We start from the raw sequence: 21,889 nt of genomic DNA, 5'->3' as shown, positions 1-21,889 counted from the left end.
GAGCAACCAGAGGGTTGCTTTTATATAATGAAAGCAAATTGCAGTGTCCAGTTTCCTTCAAAAATAGTAACAAACATAATAACAGTAGGTTCTAATTCGCCTTTTTCAAACTTTCCCTTTAAATATGAAATGCCTTAGGCTTCATGGGCTACGTATGTCACAGCCACTCGACTCTGCCAGCCCTCTAGCACAAAGGCAGCACTGGCTGTGCTGCAGGAACACTTGTATTATGGAGACTGAACTTGTAGTTTATGTAATTTTACATTTTATTAATTGTAATTCTTCTTTTTCTTTTTTTAAAATAATATAAAAATGTAAAGATTATTTTTAAATTGTAAGCCAGATCAGAAAATCAGCAGTGGGCAGGATTTGGCCCATGGGTGGGATGATTTTTAAAACACACCTATCTTGCAGTGATTTGCTCATCATTTGTGGGCACGGAGGAGAAATGTTTGAAACTTTAAGGTAAAGAAAGGGAAACCCCACAAAAAACTAGTGCTGTATAGACTCAAACCTGACAAATATAGGAATGGTTGGGACCACAGAAATAAACAGAATCAAAAATCCCTACCTCCGTTTATGGACTTTACACCTTAACGAATACCGACATAAGAAAACAAGTAAAATGTGTATTGTTGGATATAAGTGCTATGAATTAAAGTAAACCAAGGATAGAGGGCGGGTAGTACAGGCAGGAAAGATTTGCAATTTTAAATATGGCCAACCATTAAGGATGAGAACATTGCTTAAATGAAATCTGAGCAGAGATGTAGGGGAGTAGGCGGCAGAAACCGTGGTGTTATGGTAACTCCTTTCTGTGTTTCTGGAATGCACCATACTGGAGCAGAGGCATGACTGGATGTGGCTTACATTTTGACCGGAAAACCAAAGACGCAGAGTTTTACTTTGGTCATGGAAACTTTAACTGCCCTGTGTATCTAAATGCAGATGTTGAATCACATCTAGTGATTCAGAGAGAATAATTGGATTACAAATTTTAGAGTTGTGAATATATTAATGGAATTAAAATCCATGACACTTATGGAACTACCAAGTTATTTGCTGGTATTACTATGTATTGATTGGTGTTACTGCCCCCTGACTCTTTCTTCACCCTCTTTCAAAGAGGTAGGTAGTTTCTAGCAATCTGTCCCCTCACCTTCACAGAAAGTACTATTAGTTGTCTGCCTTCAGATTTTGCCATGATGTAGACATAAGAGTTAAATTTCCCAAGTACCTCCTTGCTGGAATCTGTTTGCACTGGAGGTAAGTGTGAAAGGGGAGGTTGTGGGAACTGATGGGGTGCGGGCTTCCTAAACCTCTCCCAAACCTCAGAAGGGCTTGATTCTGAGGAAGGGAGATGGTTCAGCCTGGTTCTTTTTCCCTCGAACCAGGTCACACAGCCCTAAATTTGACCTGCTTTCCTCAAACTGGGAGTCAGAAATCCCTTTTCTCTTCTGTTTTTCTGCTGCAGAAATTCCCAACATTCCCATTTTGTGGGCTCCAGAAAGGGGTAAGCGAAGACTTCAATCCCAGCCAATCATTTCCAGATTAATAATTTTTAGTGTTTTTGATTTCTTTTATCATCATGAAAAAAAATGCTTGGGCTCATTTTTCCCATCTGTTTAATTTCCTTGTGGATTGTTATGTATCTGTGTTCTAGGGTCATTCTGTATCCCTGGGCTGTAGAGTTCAGATCCATCTGCTGTTTCCATTTGTGTGCTGTTCTCCTGTGGATTCTCATTTGCAATTTATTGATTACCAATTCCTAGATGGAAGACACCCAGTTCAGGAGACTGCTTCATTCTCAACCTCTCTCTTTTCCTGAATGGTGTTTTATTCCTCTGCTGACAGCTTGTCACCACACCGCCCAGCTGCCTCTGATAATCTGTCATTGCTTCTCTATGGTTCTGTCTTCCTGCTTGAGTGCCTTTGGATTTTGTCTCTACTTTTTGCCTCACCTAATTCATCTATGGAGCAATTTACATTCTTCACTCACTAGTGCTGTGTCCATCAGCAGATGACCTGATAACCGCCATGCCCGTTTTAGACTGCCCACCATTGTCTCTGCTCTCAAACCATTCCCCTATACTTTGGACTCCCAAGTGCACTGCTCTCTGCCTGCCTGATCTTGCCCTGCGCGATCCATGCCTGTGATGTTGTATGTAGGTACAGATTGTTAGCATTTCTTCTCTCTATTTTCACTTGCCTGGTCCCCCTCAATTGGATTGCTGACTGAGTTTGCTTGACTACTGCCTATGTGCTGGCCATGGCTGCCCCATTCATTTATGTGAGACACGTCCATCTCCTATGAACCTGCCACCTACTCATTGGCCCGTGCCTCCCTTAGAATTCTTTTCATCTAATAAGTCACTGGCATTGTTCTTCTGTTGTCTTGTAATCCTGATCAGATTTTAACTTCCAAGGAAAATTTGCCTGCATATTGTCCAGACTTGTTTTAGAAATAGGAAATGCTTTGCCATAACAGCCTGGTCCAGTTTATCCTAAACTGAGATTTTAAACCTAGTACCACCACCCATTCTTTGTTTTTGTTTTTTTAATGAGTTCACATTCTTTTCTTTATTTAGGGATTTTTTTCCTAAATCATTAATCATACTGGCTTTTATCTTTTTATATCATATCTTAGGTACGTTTTATTCCTTATGTATAAGATCTTTTAGTTTTCCATATACTACATTTGCTTTCTAATCTATTTTCTGTTTATGCAGTGTTTCCTGAAAGCAACTTGCTTGTTTTAATTTTATCCTTTTTAGAAAGACCATAGAATTTTTTGAAACTTTAAAAATGACATCTTGAAAAATAATAAGTTTAATGATCTTACAGCTCTTTGTAGTTCAGATTAAAGTAGCTTTCAACCCTGCTCCATTTTTCTTTTGAGAATATCATTTCTCAGCCTCCTGATACTTTATATAATATCAGTTCTTTAGAGATCCTTTTGACATGTTTATCTTTCCCTCCTTTTAAACTGCCTTTTCCTTTATGGTGTAATCTTTTGAAATTGATATTGATAATTGAATATTAAAATAATATTTTAATTATTAGCAGAGTACTTGGCATTTAAAAATAGCTTGAATGTAAAATTACTTGCTTTTAAGGTATGTAGTTTTATTTATATTTAAATAAAGGTACAAACACAAGAGAGAAAAAAATGTTATAGAATTTTCAAGAACCTAAGGAAAAAATGTAAAGCAGGATACGTGTGAGCACATGCACACATCCAAGCATAGAAGTGAAGTATCCCCTGTGTATTAACCCACCGCATCATGTGTTTCAGTGTGGACAATGCTGAATACCGTATTAAATGTTATCTTATTATTATATAGGAGGGGAAAGTTAAAGGGAGAATGACCAATTTAGGGAGTATGGGTAAAAAATATGGAAAAAGTTGTTTTCAAGTTGCCTTTTAATAACAGTAATAAAATTTGGCAGGTTGAAGTAAAAAAAAAAATTGCTCTAGAAAAGTCAACAAAGTGCTTTAGAAGATTTTGTTTTAAAAAAAAGTGTGACGTGTAGCGATTTGCCATTTTAACCACTTTAAGAATTCAGTGACATTAATACTAATTCTCGTTACTGTTTCTAGAACTTTTTCATCATTCCAAATAGAAAATCTGTATTCATTGCATGGAATTTCCCCCTTATTCTCTCCCTCAGTACTGTTAAATTCTAACAGGTCTGAGTGTATGAATTTGCGTATACTAGATGACTCATGCACAGGTACTTTGGAAAATTCATGGGGAAATGCAACTAAAAGGCTTGTTTGGGTCCAAAACACTTTTAATTGATGGGAAATTTTTATATCATACACATTTTCCGTGAATCTTTTAAGGATTCTTTTTTAAAAAGGATAGTCATGCAGCTTTTGGCCTTCTATGCATTATTCGCCCAGCAGTGTTTTCAGGTTTTGTCCTTGTAACATATATCACAGTTTTATTCCTGTTTAAAATTAGTAATTCATTATGTTTGTTGACCACAATTTATGTACTACTTGATTTGTTGGTGAACTATTAGGGTTGTTTCCACATTTTTACTATTATCAGTAATACTGCTGTAAACATTTGTTCAAGCTTTATTTCAGTTCTCTTGATTAGTATAACTAGAAGTGAATTTGGTAGCCCTTAATACTTTTGTCTATTTTAGAGAAATTTAAATTGATACTAGACAGATAAGAGAAACTGCATAATTAATATGCCAAAATGGCCAAGTTCAAAATACTATATTATGAGCAAAAGAAATTATGAAATTTTAGAAAGGCTCTAGAAACACATTCTAAGAATCAGAAAACCCTAAATTCAAAAGAGTGAAAGGAAAATTGAGGTTAAAATGACAAACATCTTAGATGATTGAGAGAGAATAGAAGTTATACTGAAAAAGGTTTAAATGTTTCTAAAGACCAATTTTAGGACAGATTCATAGCATGTCTTTGAAATGAAATAATGTAGACCTATAAAAAAAGAAGTTAGGCATTTGAAAGGCTCTATTTAATTGATGATGACTGAGATGAGGAAACCAGCTCACATTTAGAGGAACCAATGCTTACCAGAATTCCTTTCACTTAAAAGAATATATGTTTTCACATCATTATTTCAACTTAGCAATTTAATAAGTTAAAAAGTTCCTGTTTTATTAGCATGTAGATGAGTAATCAGATTAAGTTTGGCAAATTTGTTTCTTTTATAAACTGTTTTCTTTTTGTTCACTTTCTTTTGGCTCAATACTTGTGAAAATCTAATTGTAATAATGAAGAATTTAGGGAGCTGCTTATGAGGAAATCATTTTGGTAAGGTCAGATATACGTTTTAGCAATATTATTTTGATACATTTTAAATATAAGCCAATAACTTTTTCTTTTCCCAATTTCCATTAACATAATAATATTCAATTACATTATTGCTCATACACTATAGGGGTCAATCTCATATGCGCACCCCAAATCAAAGGCATGAAGTTCATGCAACAAATATGTCTTTTTCTAATAGTGTTAATGGGACCTTTGTGAGGGCTTTTTTCTTCCCCAGAGCTAATGCTTGATAGTTAATCTTTTCTTATGGAATAGTCACTTTTAAATATTTTACATGAAGAAATGTATTGAACCTCTGTAATTTGAGTCAGTCATCTACTCATGTATATATATATATATATGTATATATATACACACATATCCTTGGAAAATCATTTATAGTTAGAATTATAAATATACATCGCTGTTAGAGTCCTTTTTAAAAGTAAAAATACTGAATACATGAACAAGCATGGTGGTATGCCAGGCTTCTGCCTGCAGTGCATCCCATATATGCACTGGTTCATGCCCTGACTGCTCCACGTCTAATCCAGCTCTCTGCTTGTGTCCTGGGAGGGCAGCAAAAGATGTCCCTGCACCCACATGAGAAAACTGAAGGAAGTGTCTGACTCATGTCTTTGGATCAGCTCAGCTCTGGCCATTGCACCTTTTGGAGACTAAGCTAGCAGACTGAAAACCTCTTTCTCTCTCTGTCCTTTCCTCTCTGTAAATTTGCCTTGCAGATCTTGGTTTTCCCTGCATTATTCGAAAGAGGCTGTTTTTGAGCTACTCTTAACATTTATACCCTTCATCTTGACAAGAAGGGAAATAACACTTGATTTGTATTTGTGTTTTTTAATGGAAACATATATGCATAAGTGATTCTTTTTTATTTTATTTTAGTTTGAATTTCGTGGTGCAATTATGTAGGGTCTAGGATCCCCCCCTCCCAAGATCACCTCCCTCCCAACTGATTTTCCCCATATTATTACAATAGTATAAGTCCGTCATAACAAGTTATAGCTCCATCAGTCTGTTATTTACATGAGAGAGTCATAATAGGAATAGTTTTGACCTCGCTCCTCCAGATATTCAAGAATACCTGACTACATTAAGTCTCTACAAGGAAGAATTATGACCAGACAAGTGAATAATGTAAAGACTGAGAAATTCACTTACAGAATATAATTGACTACCCATTAACTTGCAGGTGTTGTCCTTTGGATTTGGATCCATTAACAGGAAATTTACATTGTTTAGAAACAGAAGTAGATGGATAAATGCAATATAATGAAACGGTTCATAAAGAAAACAGAGGTAGCTGTGTGATGTGTAGTGGGAGCAAAATGAAGTCTTGAGAAAGTTTGTTTACATTTTATTTAAATTGTAAAATATAGACACTAGTCACTATTTAATGGATTTTCAGAAACAGAACAAACTCGTGTCGCTCACAACCATGTGAAGAAACCAGAATATTACACAGTGCCCAAGAAAATACCCTTTGCCCTTATACATTCACAGCGCAGTTGGTGCAAGCAACTACCGTTCTGACATTTAGCAGTATGGATTACTTTTGGTTTTCACAAAACTTTATATAAATGAAATCATACACAGCATTTTTGCCTGTATTCTTTTGTTCTGTACATTGTGTGAAATTGATGCATACCATTTATGTGGTTGATTGTTCATTTATTGCATGGTAGTCCATTTTATATAGATACCAATGTTTATTAATCCATTCGATAAAAGCACAGTCTTAGAAACTGTAGAGATTAGAATTCCCAAAGAGCAGATTTTGAGAAAAAAGTGGCAGGAGAAGAGTTTTAGGTTGAGTCTAATGAGAAGAGATATCTGTGACCTGTTAAAGGCATTTGGATTCTTGGTGTGCTAAGAAATTACATATTTTTTTTAAAGATGTTCAGGGAAGAATATAAGGAGACGTGCATTTTGGAAATATCACTTTGGAAACAGACAAAAAATGAGTTGAATGGAAATAAACTTTGCTACATAACATCAACCAAGAAGTCATTGGAAAACTTCAGCTCTCAGATGCTGAGAACCTAAAGAAGGGCATGTGGAATGTGAGTCCAAAAGGCCATATGATCTCTGGATCGCCATCCCGGACTACTGTCTGTGGAAGGTGCAGAGGTCAGTTTCTGTAGTCATCCTTCAAAATATGTTACTGAAGTACAAAATGATTGCATTAAAGAAAACTATTAGAATTCAGTGCTAGTAGTTAAAGTTGAATTCAAAATCACTAGCTTTAATGTTTCAGCTTGGAGAAACAATATGATTTAATTAATTAAAACTGTAAAAACTAATAAAAATCATTATCAAAAATCTAAAAGGAGCTGGATAACAGTGTGTGTGCATAGGTTAAAATTCAGTAACACTGCCTAAATATCTGCTTTAATTTTAATTGTATGGTATCATTCTTTGTCTCAAGATTCCAGTATTAGTTCAGTTAAAGCCAAGAGTTGAAAAAGGAAAGCAAGGGTTAAAATATTTAGCTGTGTGAGTAACAGAAAAGTTTTCTCAAGTGGAATCTGATTGTTAAGGAGATTACAGTTTTAATTTTGTTTGTATATGCATCCCTAAAGAAAATAAGATAGTAAATCAGAAATTTCTTGATGGTCACCAGGCAATAACATCACTTTTAAAAACAGTAATCCTCTGTTAAGTAGCAAGTAATTCCTCTGTTGTTTAAATTACACATTAACAAAGGGTTTTTAAAAACAATCTCAACACCTGTAGAGGTAATGTAAGCCAATACCTGAAGTTAAAAAAATAGAGCAAGGGAACTATAGACCAAATCATATATTATGTATATATACAAAGATTAAAATAACATAGGTAAAAACTGATATATCATCAAATGTTTTTAACATACACAGCTTTTCCAAATAGGATTTATGTTAAGAATTCAAGCATACTAATTTTTAGACATCCTTTAATCCTATTTGTATAATTTTAGCCAATGATTAGAAATTATTTGATCATATATTTGCTTTAAAAAATGGAAAAGTCAGTGTATTTTTTTCTGATAAAAATTCATGGTAGAGATGCATGCACCATGGCATAGCAGGCCAATCCTCTGTGGTGCCATGCTTCAAGCACTAGTTTCAAGTCCCAGCTGCTTGAGGTCCAGTCCAGTTCCTGCTGATGCCCTGGGAAAGTAGCAGAGGGTGTTCCAGATCCTTGAGCGTGTGCACCCTTGTGCGAGACCCAGAAGAAGCTCCTGCCTTCTGACCAGCACAGCTGCAGCTGTTGCAGCCATTTGAAGAGTGAATCAACAGATGGAAGATCTTTCCCTCTCTGCTTCAGTCTCTTTAACTCTGCCTTTCAAATTAAAGTATTAGTAATAATAAATTATTCTTTTAAGAATTAAAAGTAAAGTATAAGTAAAAAGTTTTAAGCATGATAAAGTATGTTCAACATAAAAACCATATTTTTAAGTATGTAGTTAAGATATTTATATCCCAGTAAAGTGAAGATGGCCTTTTATCTGGATTAGACTTCACTTTCATTAATAATCAATTTATTCTTTTATATTTCTCTTAAACTAGAACTCATTTTTATCATATTTACATAGACTTCTAACAAGTAAATTTTTCTAGTATAATAATGGTTAATTACAATGATCATTATGAAACCTCTTTTTGAAAAATGTTTTGTACTTACCTATGTAGCATGCAGAAAGACAGGAAGAAAGAGATACACTTGCTTGTATGTTTTCAGCTAGCTTTAGGCTACCGATTCCCACTGGACTTAAATTTGACAGATACCTTTAATTGTTTTTCTTCATGAAATATTTTTAAGCTCCTCATATTATTTGTGGTCTCCTTATTACTTGGTTTACAGTAGTATCCAGAGCCGTAGTCCTGTAATGGGTGTCTCCAAAACTGCTACTGCTTGATAAATCATTAACTTTTTGAAATTGTTGGTGACATATTGCATTCTAAGGATAACTTCTGAGTATTTATATATATGTTCTATCAAATTTAATACCAGTACAAAAAACGTATTGTTACCTCTATTATTTCACTTACGAAAAGATAAATAATACATTTTTATTCTGCATAGCAAGTAAGACAGGAATATTACTTGTTTAAATAGAGAATAACTATAGTTGCTTTTCAAGAAAGCCACCATAAATAAAAACTCCTGATATGAACAGCTACTCCATTATTGGATTATATGACTAAATATTATATTATTTTATCTCCACAAAAAGGAGAAAGGAGAAATAAGAACTTTTACAGTGCATTTTAAGTTTATGTGATGTTTAAAATTAGCATAATAGCATTACAACTGCTGTGACATTTTTAATTATTAAAAATGCTTTGTGCTGGTATAGGTTAGTCTTATAAAAAGAGTGCCAAATACCATTGCTCTCTTTTTACAAATAGAAATTTGAGAGATTAATTTTAGACAGCATCAGAACAAAAGCTATAGTCATATAATATATTAAAAAAATGAAAATGAGTAGATTTCTAGGTTGCAGAGGAAGACTAAAAAGCCTGATCACAAAATGAAATATTACTAGCACTAAAATCAATATTTCGATGAGAAAACAAGTAGAAAGCTAAGTAGTTCATTCAAAGTATTTGATTCATAGCCTCCACATATATATGTTTGCATATATGTTTTTCTCTCACCTTAGAATTTTCTAAGGTGATGGAAATACTGGATTTACTTTTGGGAAGCATTGTACTCAAGGCAATGAAAATAGTGAATTATCTTTCATTTGTGGGAGCACTATACAAATTTTCCTGTTTTTCAGTTGGGCCCAGTTTTAACATTATAGTGGTGGTATGATTTGACAAAATGTAACACCTTATTATTGTTATAATTCAAATGAGGTATTTTTGCTTTTTTGTCTTTCTAAAGCAATTTTTACTGCACTTGCTTACCTCATCTATTTCCTGTTCCTCTCATTTTATCACACTGCCTATTTTAGTAAGAATGCAGTTTTGTAGAAATGAAAATTTGATGTGATAATTACATGTTTTCAGTGAAAATTGTTATATCTTGGGGCAAAAGCACAAAGATTTAGACTTTATGAAATCATTAGGCACTGAGCCATTTGCAAATAGTACTTACACTCTGGAGTAGGGTTTTGCTTATTGTATTCTCAATTAAGATTTAAACAAAGCCTAAAGTTGTATGAATGTTATATGAATACCAAAAATGTGCACTGTTTTAAGTAAACTGAATAAATTATATAAGCAATAATATAGTCAAAGTCCAAAATACAGATTTTTTATGACAGCCATCATGTTTCTGTATATAATTTATCACTAATAACCACATTAAAGGAAAAATACCCCACAGTGGCTGAAAAAAGAGACTTCATTATTTACCTTACTTACCATGTAGCATCCTTTCAAAACCAGGTCAAATTAGATTATGTTTCAACCTCATATTTCATTATTTACCAGCTTTATTGAAGTATGAAAGTATGAAAAAAACAAAAATTGTTGCACGTTCGCTATATCAGTGTGTCTATATTAAGAAATGGTTACCACAATCAGATTGACATATCATCTTGCTATGAGACTGCTTGATATGTGTCCCCTTACCAAGTTTCAGGATACGATACAGTGCTGTGAGCTTCAGGTACCATGTTGTATGTTAGATCTCCGGGGCATATTCTTGTTTCTCCCTGTGTATCTTCATACTAACTTTTGTTGAGAGGATGTTTGTTTTGGGTGGGTTTTCTTTTTTCTTTTCCTTTTTCTATTTTTATTTGATTGTATTTTGTTTTGTAAGTCAGAAAAACAGAAAGAGTTTCTAATTACTGGTTTACTGTGAAAATGACCTCCGTGGCCAGATGTGAGCCAGGTTGAAGCCAGGAATTTCATCTTGGTTTAAAAGAAAGGAATGGATTTATGACTATAATGGGTGCTGTTTTCATATACATGGAAGTTTCCCATGTATGTAAGCTTTATCCTTCATTTGAAGTGCCAAGGGAAAGGAAATACTTTTTAAAATAGTTTCTCTATACCACATAATGCTTCTAGAAGCAACCTTGGAATTATTAGTTGATTTCAGCCCATTTTGGAAATGTAGGATAAAAGTAATATGTTTGGTCTTCAATGAATAGGAAAATTGTTGCTGACATTTAACTACCTGATTTTTATCAAATTTATCTCTTTGCTAGATCTGTACTCTGTTCCAATGAAGAATTTTCAGATCTAACTTTAAAAATTACTCTGATGGAGTACTCTGATCACCTTGATGGATTTGGAATTTAGTAGTAGCCATTAGTTGGTATTTCATTGATAGATTATGTAATTGGCAGAGGCACTTTAGGAATTATTAATGAAATTGATTGAATCTACCCTCAAGTGACCATTGGGTCAACACAAATTCTCTCAATAAAATGGTGTGTAAGAATACTATATTTGTACAAAATCAATTTTCACAACTATTTCCCAAGAAAATTGATGGTATCTGCACATGGAGATTTAGCTGTTTATATGTCAATGTTTGTTAACAATAACTTTTTTATGGATAGTTTTCATTGGAGTTTAAAAAATGGTCCTGAAGTTCATCAACAAGATTTCTAGCTATGGAATCAGTAGGACACTAGTTTTGTAATTTGGCAATCTTTAAAGGATCTCTCTGAGTTTATTATTATTTTTAAAGTGGCAGTGATTAAAGCAAGAGGTCATAATTATGTGATCTTTCATAGGCAGTTGAAACTTACATAGTTACAAGTATTAGAAATTAAATATACTTAGAGAGAATTGCTAAATTTAACTGACTCTCATTATTTTTTACCTGAATAGTTGAAAAAGCTGATAAATGAAGTAGAAATTAAAGTATTTATCCTGTCTTAAGGAGAAAAAAGAGAATATGGTGACAAAAATAATGTGTAAGGAAGTGGGAAGCTATTTTATCTTGGTTACAAAATGTCTTCAGACTTTCTTTTGGAATTGGTAATGAATAGTCTGTTGTTAATGAATACTTATTTTCTATTCATTAATAGATATAAGTAACATATGTATTGAAAGTGACAAAGTTACATTCTTAAAACTATTCTTCTGTTTGAGTTTCTCAGTTTATACTAGTATCTTTCTCATGGTTTATTCTAAGGTACATTTTCTTCTCTTGCTATTTGCCTTCTAGATGTACCTCTCCACTTTTGATTAGTATGTATTTTCATTCATCTCTTACTATCTTGTTCATCTTCCAATTATCATCCGATTTACTTGCTGATAAATTTGGACACTATTATTTTGTTATTCTGCTTGCTGTTGTGTCCTTGTGAATTCTTGTATATTTGGACACTTACTTTCTATTTCTGTTCTTTGAGTGTTTGTCACCAACTCTTTTCTTTGTTTTCTGGATTTTCATGTTTTCAAATGACATAGAATCTGCTATTGTGAGTTGAGCTCTAGTACACATGGATGTTTCCAATCGAATTGGAAAGTGAAAGCATTAGAAAATATTAATAGGTGTTGATGGTGAGTTAACGCTAGATGGCTTACTTACATCAGTTAGTTCTCCTCCCCTTTTTATAAGATATATGTTTATTAAAGCTCAGAGAGGCCAAGTGTTTTCTTTTAATTCACAGAGCAATTAAGTAAAGCCAAGTTTCAAAACCTACACTAAGTCATTTAGACTTTTATTCTTTTATTCAGAGAATGTTTATTGAGCATGTATTGAACGCTGTGGAAGACATTGCAACAGGTGCAAATCATATTCTTCTGGCCAGTAACTATGTGGTTGAATGCCAGCTTCACACATCATGATCTTTCTTCTAGTCCAAGCAATTTCATAGCAAGACAGCATAAAAAGGAGAATGGTTTCAATGTGATGCAAGCATGTATTCCATGGGATTATAAGATTGTATTTGTACACTATTGAAGATTAGTTTGTATCTAATCCAGCAGCATGGCTCCTTCCTTCCACCAACCAACTCAGTCACTGTATCAGCACCAACATTTTCAGTGGTATCACTACAATGTATATTTTTCTTTTATGTTGTAAGAAACATAAGGTTTGTATCTATAAGCAAAATTCTCTAAATAACATTCAGAAAAAATAACAGTCTTTCCAATAGTATGTTTAGAACATAATGAAGAGCTGTGAATTGAGAAAATATACATATATCTGGTCATCTACATGTAAATTCACTTATATGCTGAAAAACATTTAACTTGACTTACTCATGTATAAGCAAAACAAAATTTTTAAAAGATAAATATAATAGGTAGGAAATGGAAAAAAGAACTGAAATTAGCTGTGAAGTATAAATATACTGAAAGATAACCTCAAATTTGTCTCTATTCTCAAGGCTACCTTGATTCACAAACACATTTTAAAACAAATTGGCAGTGTAGACGTGCACCATCCCTAGTTATTGGACATAATGGAGAAATTTGCTCCCATTAGGCCTCCTAAAGAGGACCACAGTGTAAAATAGTGAACAGTGTCTTCAAAGAAGTAAGTTGTTCTGTTTGATTCAATTCAATATCACAGAAGCAAAGTCTAATGAGCTAGCTCTGTGTAAAATGAAGTGAGACATTCCTGTACACCACACTTCAGTGCTTTGATTAAATCCAATGATGTGTTTTAGAATTACAGAAAAAACAGGCCTGTATCTTCTTTAAGCATTCTTTTTAGTAATTTGATACTTAAATGGTCATATACTTAGGATTTATCTTATCCAGTACTGCAGCTTTGGTGACTAGAATAATAAGTACTTCAAAAATGTCTAAAACGTTTTGTTCCTTAAATGGAAAATGTTCTCTAAATCATCATATTTTAAAAGAAATACATTGTGTCAGCTGTCCATATTTCAGTCCTTCTCTCTAAACAAAGTGTGCTAGTATTCTTTGTGTGACTCCCTGTGTTATTGTTTTCCAATGCTGTAACAAGGTAACTGAGACTGTTAGCATTTATGAAGTCCAAGTTTAGGTGACTCAATCTGTTCAGCATCTACTGAGAAACCCTCCCCACTTTGCATCATATTTGAGAGACAACCAGAAAGGAGAGTGTCATGTAAAAAGAGATATATGGTGAGGCAGAATGCCAGTTATTGGGGGTCAGTCATGCTCTGAGTATAAGATCAGCAATGTCTTAATTATCTTGCCTTGTTGGAATCCCTTGAAAATTCCATTGGCCTTTGTTGGTACTGTGGCATGGGGTGTGACCCAGCACCTGAAGTGCTTGTGCTCGCAATCTCCCCCTCCCTCTCTCCCCATCCCTCTCTCTCCTTCCCCCTCTCCCTCCCCCTCTCCTTCTCCCCCTCCATCTCTCTCCCTCTCTCCCTCCATCTCTCCCTCTCCTCTTTCCCTCCCTCTCCCTCTCTCCCTTTCCCCCTCCCTCTCTTTCCATCTTTCTCTCCCTCTTCTCCCCTCCCTCTCTCCATCTCCCCCTCCCTGCTCTCTCCTTCTCTTTCTCTCTCTCTCCTCTCTCTCCATCTCCCCCTCCCTCCCTCTCTCCATCTCTCCCTCTCTCCCTCCCTCTCCTTCTCCATCTCTCCCTCTCCCCTTCTCTCCTCTTCCTCTCCCCTTTCCTGTCCTTCCCTCTGTCCCTCCCTCCTTCTCATTCTTGTCTTCCCTTTTCCTCCTTCCTTTCTCCCTCTTTCATCTCTCACCCCTCCTCATTCCCTCTTCTTTTTCTTCTCTCTTTGTGTAACTCTGCCTTTCACATATATAAAATCTTGAATTACAAAACAAATCCCACTGCCTTGTAACATTGCCAAAGGAACAAACTTTTGGCACATGAGTAGGGAAACAAAACAATGCAAAAAATACTAATCCTGAAGCTGATTAAAAGTCAACTGTTGATTTTATAAATCCCCTTGTTTGATTTTTATGAGTTTAAGGTTTTAAGCTGTCTTAAGAAGAAGTTCTCAGTGACATAGAAGCATTTCTTCTCAGGAGATCTGAAAATCATCCCAGATGGATTGATTTTGAAAAGTAACATGTAAACTTTTAGTGTTAGCTCAGTTTTGCAGCTTTAACTTATATGGTAGTAGTTCATTCCTGAACTGAAGAATTTAAAAATTTCCATCTCTGCGACCACCATTGTGCCACAACTGATAAAACCACTACCTTCAATCCTGGCACCTCAGATGGGCACTGTTTCATATCCTGGCTGCTCCACTTCCATTCCAGCTCCTTTCGGATGGCCAGGGAAAGCAGCAGCAGATTGTGCAGTGCTTGGTCCTCTGCCACCCACGTGGCAGACCCGTTGATGCTCCTGGATCTTACAAATAAATGTCTTCACATTATTAAGGGGTTAACCCATAGCTTGTATTCATTTTAAAATTCTTTAATTTTTAAATTAAAGTTATTTACCTTATTATTTTATGATACGGTTCTATACAGCTCAGATTTCCTTTACCTCCTCCCCAAGTTCCTCCTTCTCATTGGTTTCCCCTGTATCATTACAATAGTATAGTCCTTCATAAACCGTCATAAGTCTATCATTCTGCTATTTAAGTGTATCCTGACATTGTAGGTATAGACAATGGCAGAGCATCCAGCCTCCTGTTACCAAGATATATTTTAACAATTTGTTTGGGAAATCATCTTTGATTTGAAAGTAGAGATGCATTCTGCCTTGTGTCTTCACATCTGCATGTGATAGTCTCTATCACACAGTTACTATCCATCCCCATAAAACAAAATCAACAACAGGAAGAAAAAATTGTAACAACAACATGAAGTTAAGCAGTATGCTACTGAATGACCAGTCTGTCACTAAAGAAATGAAAAAGTAAATCAAAAACTTTCTTGAAGCAAATAATGCTAGTGTATACCTATGGGTCAGTGAGGAAATTAATAAGAAAAAAACTTTTTGAATGAACAAAATTAAAAATATCAAGCCGCTGAGATGTAGTGAAAGGGCTATTGATCTTGTCTATTGTATAAATCTTTGCAGTGTTAATTAGCATCGAATGTGTACTTGATATATTTTATCTGCTACACCAAGTCCTCAACTTTTATCCAGAATTGCCTTCTCACTTAGGAATATCACTCCACTTCTTATGTAATGTTGGAGTATCAACTTTTCTCTAGATTTCCTTTTGATTTTTTTTATTTCCTTTTGCCTTTTTCTTACTTACTGGAATATTTTATTTCACAAGCATTATTGCAGTATTGCTCATAATTATTTCAATTTTCTTCATTTATATAAATGGAACTGAGGATTCATTAAATCATATATTTTCCTCCCAACTTTCAGCCTATCTCAACCATTTTATTACAATATTCAGACACACCTCATTAAATTGCAGCTTGATTTATTGCTCTTTGCAAACACTGAGTTTTTCAAACATTGAAATTTTATGGCAACCCCACACTGTGGAAAATTGTTGCTGTCCCTAAATAAGCTTGTGTCTCCATGTAATTCTTGAAATAGTTCAGATTTAGTTGATCAATTAGCAGTTATCACTATCAAGTCAGACCCTTCCACAAAGAAAACATTGTGACTGGTTAAAGGCTCAGATGATTGTAGCATTTTTTGGCAATCAAATATTATGCTCGCTGATTTATTGTATATACAATTACACAGTTAATAAACTATAATGTAGTGTAAGCCTAACCTTTACATGTACTATGAAACACATAGAATTCATGTTAGTTGCTTTAAGGTACTTACATTATTGTGGTGGTGTAGAATTCAACTAAGAATATCTCCAAGGTTTGCTAATATAACTATTTGACTCACCTTTAGACAATGGTATTTTCCTGTCTTCTTTTTAATTCTTCTTTGAGAAATCAGTTAAGATGAAAAATGTGATACAACAATTTTCTTCTAGCTAGTATGCTACATGGTAAAACCTGATGACTTCTTGATTTCCTTTAATCCATGTTATAAAAGCATTGAGATAGGAATAATTAGATGAGATCGGGTTTTAAGGGGCTAATTCCAAGACTAATGGCACAGGTAGGTGTTTGGCCTAGTAGAATTCCCATATCTTGTATCAGAGTCCCCAGGTTCAAGTGTAGTCTGCTCCCAGGTCAGCTTCCTTCTAACATGCATCTTAGGAAGTAGCAAGTGATGAATAAAGTAGTTGAATCCCTGCGACCCACCGTGGAAGACACATTCGTGTTTCTGCCTCCTGGCTTACACCTGGCCCAGCCTTAGCTGTTGCAGGCACTTGGGGACTGAAGCATCATATGGGAAATGTTTTTCTAAGACATTCTCTTTCTCTCTGCATTTTATATAAACAAATACGCTTTTTTTTTTAGGAAAAGAGAAACAGACAAATAAAAGGGAGAAGGGAGGAAGCTAAATTTCTTACCGTGTAAAAAAACCATTGAGCTATTATAGCAATCTAAGGCTTATTTTTGTGATTTAGGTTATTAGGCAAGATGAGATTTCTCTCAGATGTTTCTGATCTGTGACTTAGACTAATATAAAATTCTCTGGATTTTCATGGTGCTCAGGTTTTATTCAGTGATCCTAAAGAGCTAAATCTGGAAAAAAAGATAAATGTCTGGGAGCTACAAAGTATACTTTTTAGAAAACCTGATATATAATTTTTTAAAATAACTTTACTACTCTCCCTTTATTTTTTGGCAAATTTCACTCAGTCTGCTATTTAATCTTTAATTACAGGCCACAAAAGAAGTGATAGAGCGGGAAGCACCAGGGATGGCCCTGGCAATGCTGATGGGATCACTTAATGTTACACCTCTGGGCATGCTCTCTAGGTAAGAAAGCTACCAACATGTTGCAAAGAAAGTGAATTCCGTACCATTAATCTCAGTACACCTCAGTGATAAACCCTTAGGCCCTTAGTCACCACACTGAAATTTGCCCATAAAAAGAAACTTAGTATCCTATGTAATTAAATCTTGGCCACAGTTTCAAATTCTGTTATTATGACAGGGATGAGAATATGTTTGTTAAACTTCAGTGAGTATAAAAAGTTATTAGTCTTAATCCAGAGCACAGTCCAGTTTTTTAAATGTAATTTTTGTGATTGCATTTAATCATCTAATATTCATTGGTTATATTTAAATGTTAATTTAATAAAGCTATATAATAAAGCTTATTAAAATGCCTTGTTGTTACAAATTAGAAACGTTTACTGCAGTTTGTAAATAGGTATGTTAATGTGGAGTCAAAAAAGGCTTAAATCATGTTGCCAATTCCTTAACCCTTGGAAATTTGATACATTCAAACTATTATTTAAATATATTAGATGATGAATATTCAAAAGTGTGCCTTGTGTGTAGATCTTCATGTTCATCCTTCATCTGTTCATCTAGTTGCTATCTTGGCAATTCTTAGGTTGAAGTCCCCTAAAAGAGGCAATATAAACCATTTAGTATATAAATGATTTAAAATATAAATCAGTTAAAAATAAAGTGTCAACTTCAAATCTGTGGATTTCATGACTGTTGACTAATAGTGCATCTAGAGGAAACTAAAAGTACATAGCACCTTTAAATCTTACGGATTTCAAAATCATTCACAGCCATTACAGGCTCTGAACAGTAAATAAATAGAAGGAAATATGATATCCATGTCATCATATGGAATATGAATTATAATGTTTTTCCTCTGTTACTTGAACTAACTTCATGCCCTATCATTGACAGTCACTTGAAGCACAGCCACAGTTACTGTACATGGTTCATTCATTATGTAGTCTCTTTGCTAGCATATTTGCCACATTGTAAAATTTAATTACCACAGTATTGAGAATAAATAAAGGAGCATAATAATGATTTTAAATTTAAAAGTCTGTGCTGGTCTTTGAGGAATTCGAGTTGATTTCTTTCCTCTTGTTCTTTTTTTAACCCTCACTGACACTACCCTATAATGTCCTGGGTTACAATGGATACCTTTTTTTTTCTGTGTAATTAAGTAGTGATTTTTGAATGCAAAACATACTCATTCTGCTATACATGAAATAAAATCAAGAAGGAATTAAATTTCACCACTTGTTAATGCATGGGTAATGATATTTTAGGTCAGTGAACGTTATTGTGTACTTATTGTCACTCCCCATGTTCAGTATCGGGGATTCTTAGAAAGTGCACCTCATTTTAACTAGTGCTGTTAACTTTGCAGCTCTTAAGGTAGTCTTTAAATTGAATATAATTTTCTTGATCTCATGTAGAGTATCACTTTTTGCCTTACAAGATGGGTTCTCTTAATGAATTTAATGTCTTCCCTTTTTTTATCCAAATTACCAAGCATTGAGCTTTTGAGTTTGTGGCAAAATAACTAACAGGTGCTCATTCTCAAGAATTTTGCAATTACTCTGTCACCTTTAGAATTTCAGATTGCTATTAATCCCTGAAGGCTTAGACTATTAATACCTGTACTCAATATGATAATACCTTCTAGCTTTTCCTTCTGTTCATTACTGACATAATTGCAAATTTATTTACAAATCCTGCAACAGAAATAGAAGTCCATGGTAGTTATAGGAGATGAATCTATGGAATATTTCTCTGAATGTTCATACTTTTGTACTTCTCAAAACCTTTTGAAAAATTATTTCAGCAACAGTCATGATTGAATGTGTCCTTCCTCTCTACAGTCTTGTATTTTGTATGCTCCTTGCAATTTAGTACATACTCTCATTACAGAATGTATCATTCCATATTATCTAACTTGCAAAAAATTCTAAATAATGGGGTCTCGGGGTCTTTATCTTGCTGATTTTCGCAGCTTTGGCTCCCTAAACAACTTTGGTCACATACTGAGTACTCAGATTTTTATTGTTTTGCCTATTCTTGATAAATCAATGTTTCATCCTACTTCTAATAGCATTTTATTACAGGTTAAATAATGGATCACGTTTGTACCTTATTTTTCTGTTTCTAATGCCATAGAACAACACTAAATAGTGTTTTTAAATTGTTACATCCATTTCAAATTGTGTATAGCTACTTGGAAAACGTAGTATTGTTTAGAGTTTGTTGGTTTTGTTTTTGTTTGTGGGAGGAGGTTGGTCTTAGGTTTCTTTATTTGTTTTTGTTTACAAGAAAGTTTTGAAATATTATGAACCTATGTTGTTTGGGTTCTACTCTGGTCCACTCATTTACTAGCTACCTAAAATCATTTATGTTTTAGTTTCTCATCTGTATGATGCAGATGTTAATAATACCAGATTTCTTGCATCAAATGACTTAATCCATATAAAGTGCTAATAATAAGCTTTATAATACGTCACACATGTTGATCATTATTGTGTTGCATTGTTATTATTTGAGAGTTGTAGCTTTAGGGCAGATATACTAATAAAATTCTTACCTTTTCTTCTTTACCTCACCCTAATTCCTAAGAGATATTTTCAACATATTAACGATTCTGAATTAAATTCAATTTTCTTCAAGAAAAAAAAATTTACTCCATTATTCTGACTCCATGTTTCCAAAATAGAATTTCAGATTGCTATTGATCCCTGAAGTGTGATTTTTCTTCAATTGCTTTGATTTTAAAAGTTACATTTTAACAAAAGCTAGAACAATTCAGGCAATTGGTTTTTCAAACTTTTTTTTTTTTCCTGCACAATCTCCTCTGCTCTTGGAGAGTTTATGAGATGAAATTTAAATCTTTTCATAATGTCCCACATGTTCCTTGGACTCTGTTCATATTTCCAGGGTTTTGTTTTCTATATATTTTTGAGGTTGTTTTAGTGATTTTCTTATTTTCTCCAAATACAGTGACTTTGCCCACTCTTTCAAACCTTGTGCTGCCCTTGCACCTATCCAGAGAAGCTTGTATTTCTAATAAAGGTTTTAAGGTTTTTTTTTTCAATTTAAAAATATCCATTTGGGCTACTTTTCATGATTTCTGTTTTTCTGCTGAGTGCTTCTGCTTTTACATTTATTCCCAAAGTGTTGACCTTTTATTATTCTTCTGATAGCTGCAATACCTGGACATTTGTTGATTTTTTCCCCTCATAAGAATTAGTCTGATTTCCTGATTCTTTCTATGTTGAGTAATTTTTTTGTTGTATGCTACACATTTGGACTATTATGTTGTAAGTGAAATGTTAGAATTCTGACAAGCATGTTCATTTAAGCAGTTAGTCTGGTTGGTTTCAGATGATTGATTCCATGTGCCTTGTTTTCTGTAGGCCCACCCTTTGCTGTAGTGTTAGTATCTGCGTAGCAAATGAACCATTCAGGAATAGTCTGAACTATAAACATTGGTGCATTTGGTATTTATGTCTTAAAAGTCTTTGCTGCACTTCATTAAATTTTCTCTACAAGTTCACAGCTAGATATGCCCAAAGGGGTTGGCTTTTCAAGCCCTGCCCAAGAATTTTTCCACAATTTTCTTATTCTTGATGACCCCATTTCCATTCCTGTCTCCAGAAAAAGAGTATATTAATGTTTGACTTTAGTCCCATATCTACTTGCTGTTATTTCAATTCAGACTCATCAAGTGGACTTTAAATGTGAAGTGAGTACTCTATAACACTGTTTATATTTGATGTATAACCTTTGGGAAAAGCAGTAATAACCTTCTTCCATCTTGGACAATACTAAAGATGTGAGAAATCCAGCTTTAATGTCATGTATTTAAGTTAATATCCAAGCATTTACTAGCACAGTATCCTTGGGCAAGTTACTTAACTAGGTTTAGCATTTCTATTCTAATAGCTAATTGAGTGTCTTACAAGTTAGTTGCATATACTCTTCCTGGACTTATAATTTATGCTTCATTTGTTTTTTAAGGAGATAAATACTCTGTGATATAAAGAAATGATGTCTCTCAATTCTGTGATTAATTTATTTCATGAATTAAATAACTATTTATGATACTACCTAGTTTTATAAGAATAAAAAATACGCCAAAAAGGTTTTCTAAAGTCACATGTGCACTTTTTCAGTGATACATATCTAAGTTATTGGGGAAAAATTTAATTTTTTATTTACAAAAAGATTTGATATTATGTTCATTAATAACCCATCTTTCTGCTACACACAATTATTCTGTGCATTTTCAATTACTTAGGACTTTCCATTATGTTTCTATATTATGAAATAAAACATGAAGTCTTCAGATATGTGTATTATCTAAAAAGGGGGTAATTTATTTTTGCTATACTTTTTTCTGTTACCTACCATTATTTGCAATTTTTTGTAACAGATT

At 33.9% G+C, this 21,889-nt stretch overlaps 1 protein-coding gene across 12 annotated transcripts in view; it reads left to right on the top strand.

Moving 5' to 3' along the window:
• GPHN (gephyrin) overlaps nucleotides 1–21,889 on the top strand; it is a 276,180-nt gene that overhangs the window by 97,384 nt on the left and 156,907 nt on the right. For 8 of the 12 annotated variants that reach the window (XM_040975435.1, XM_040975432.1, XM_040975433.1 and 5 more), the window contains one exon: nucleotides 17,384–17,478. In XM_040975435.1, coding sequence (XP_040831369.1) covers nucleotides 17,384–17,478 — 95 coding nt within the window. Of the gene's footprint in view, nucleotides 1–1,474; nucleotides 1,514–17,383; nucleotides 17,479–21,889 lie in introns of all 12 variants that reach the window. The other 4 variants (XM_040975434.1, XM_040975425.1, XM_040975431.1 and 1 more) reach the window with 1 other exon arrangement.

This window comes from Ochotona curzoniae, unplaced genomic scaffold (genome assembly GCF_017591425.1).
Source record: "Ochotona curzoniae isolate NIBS_2020 unplaced genomic scaffold, NIBS_Ocur_1.0 contig_2688, whole genome shotgun sequence".
Taxonomy (NCBI): Eukaryota; Metazoa; Chordata; class Mammalia; order Lagomorpha; family Ochotonidae; genus Ochotona; species Ochotona curzoniae.
Note: the sequence above shows the minus strand (reverse complement) of the source record. Positions and strands in the feature narration are given on the sequence as shown.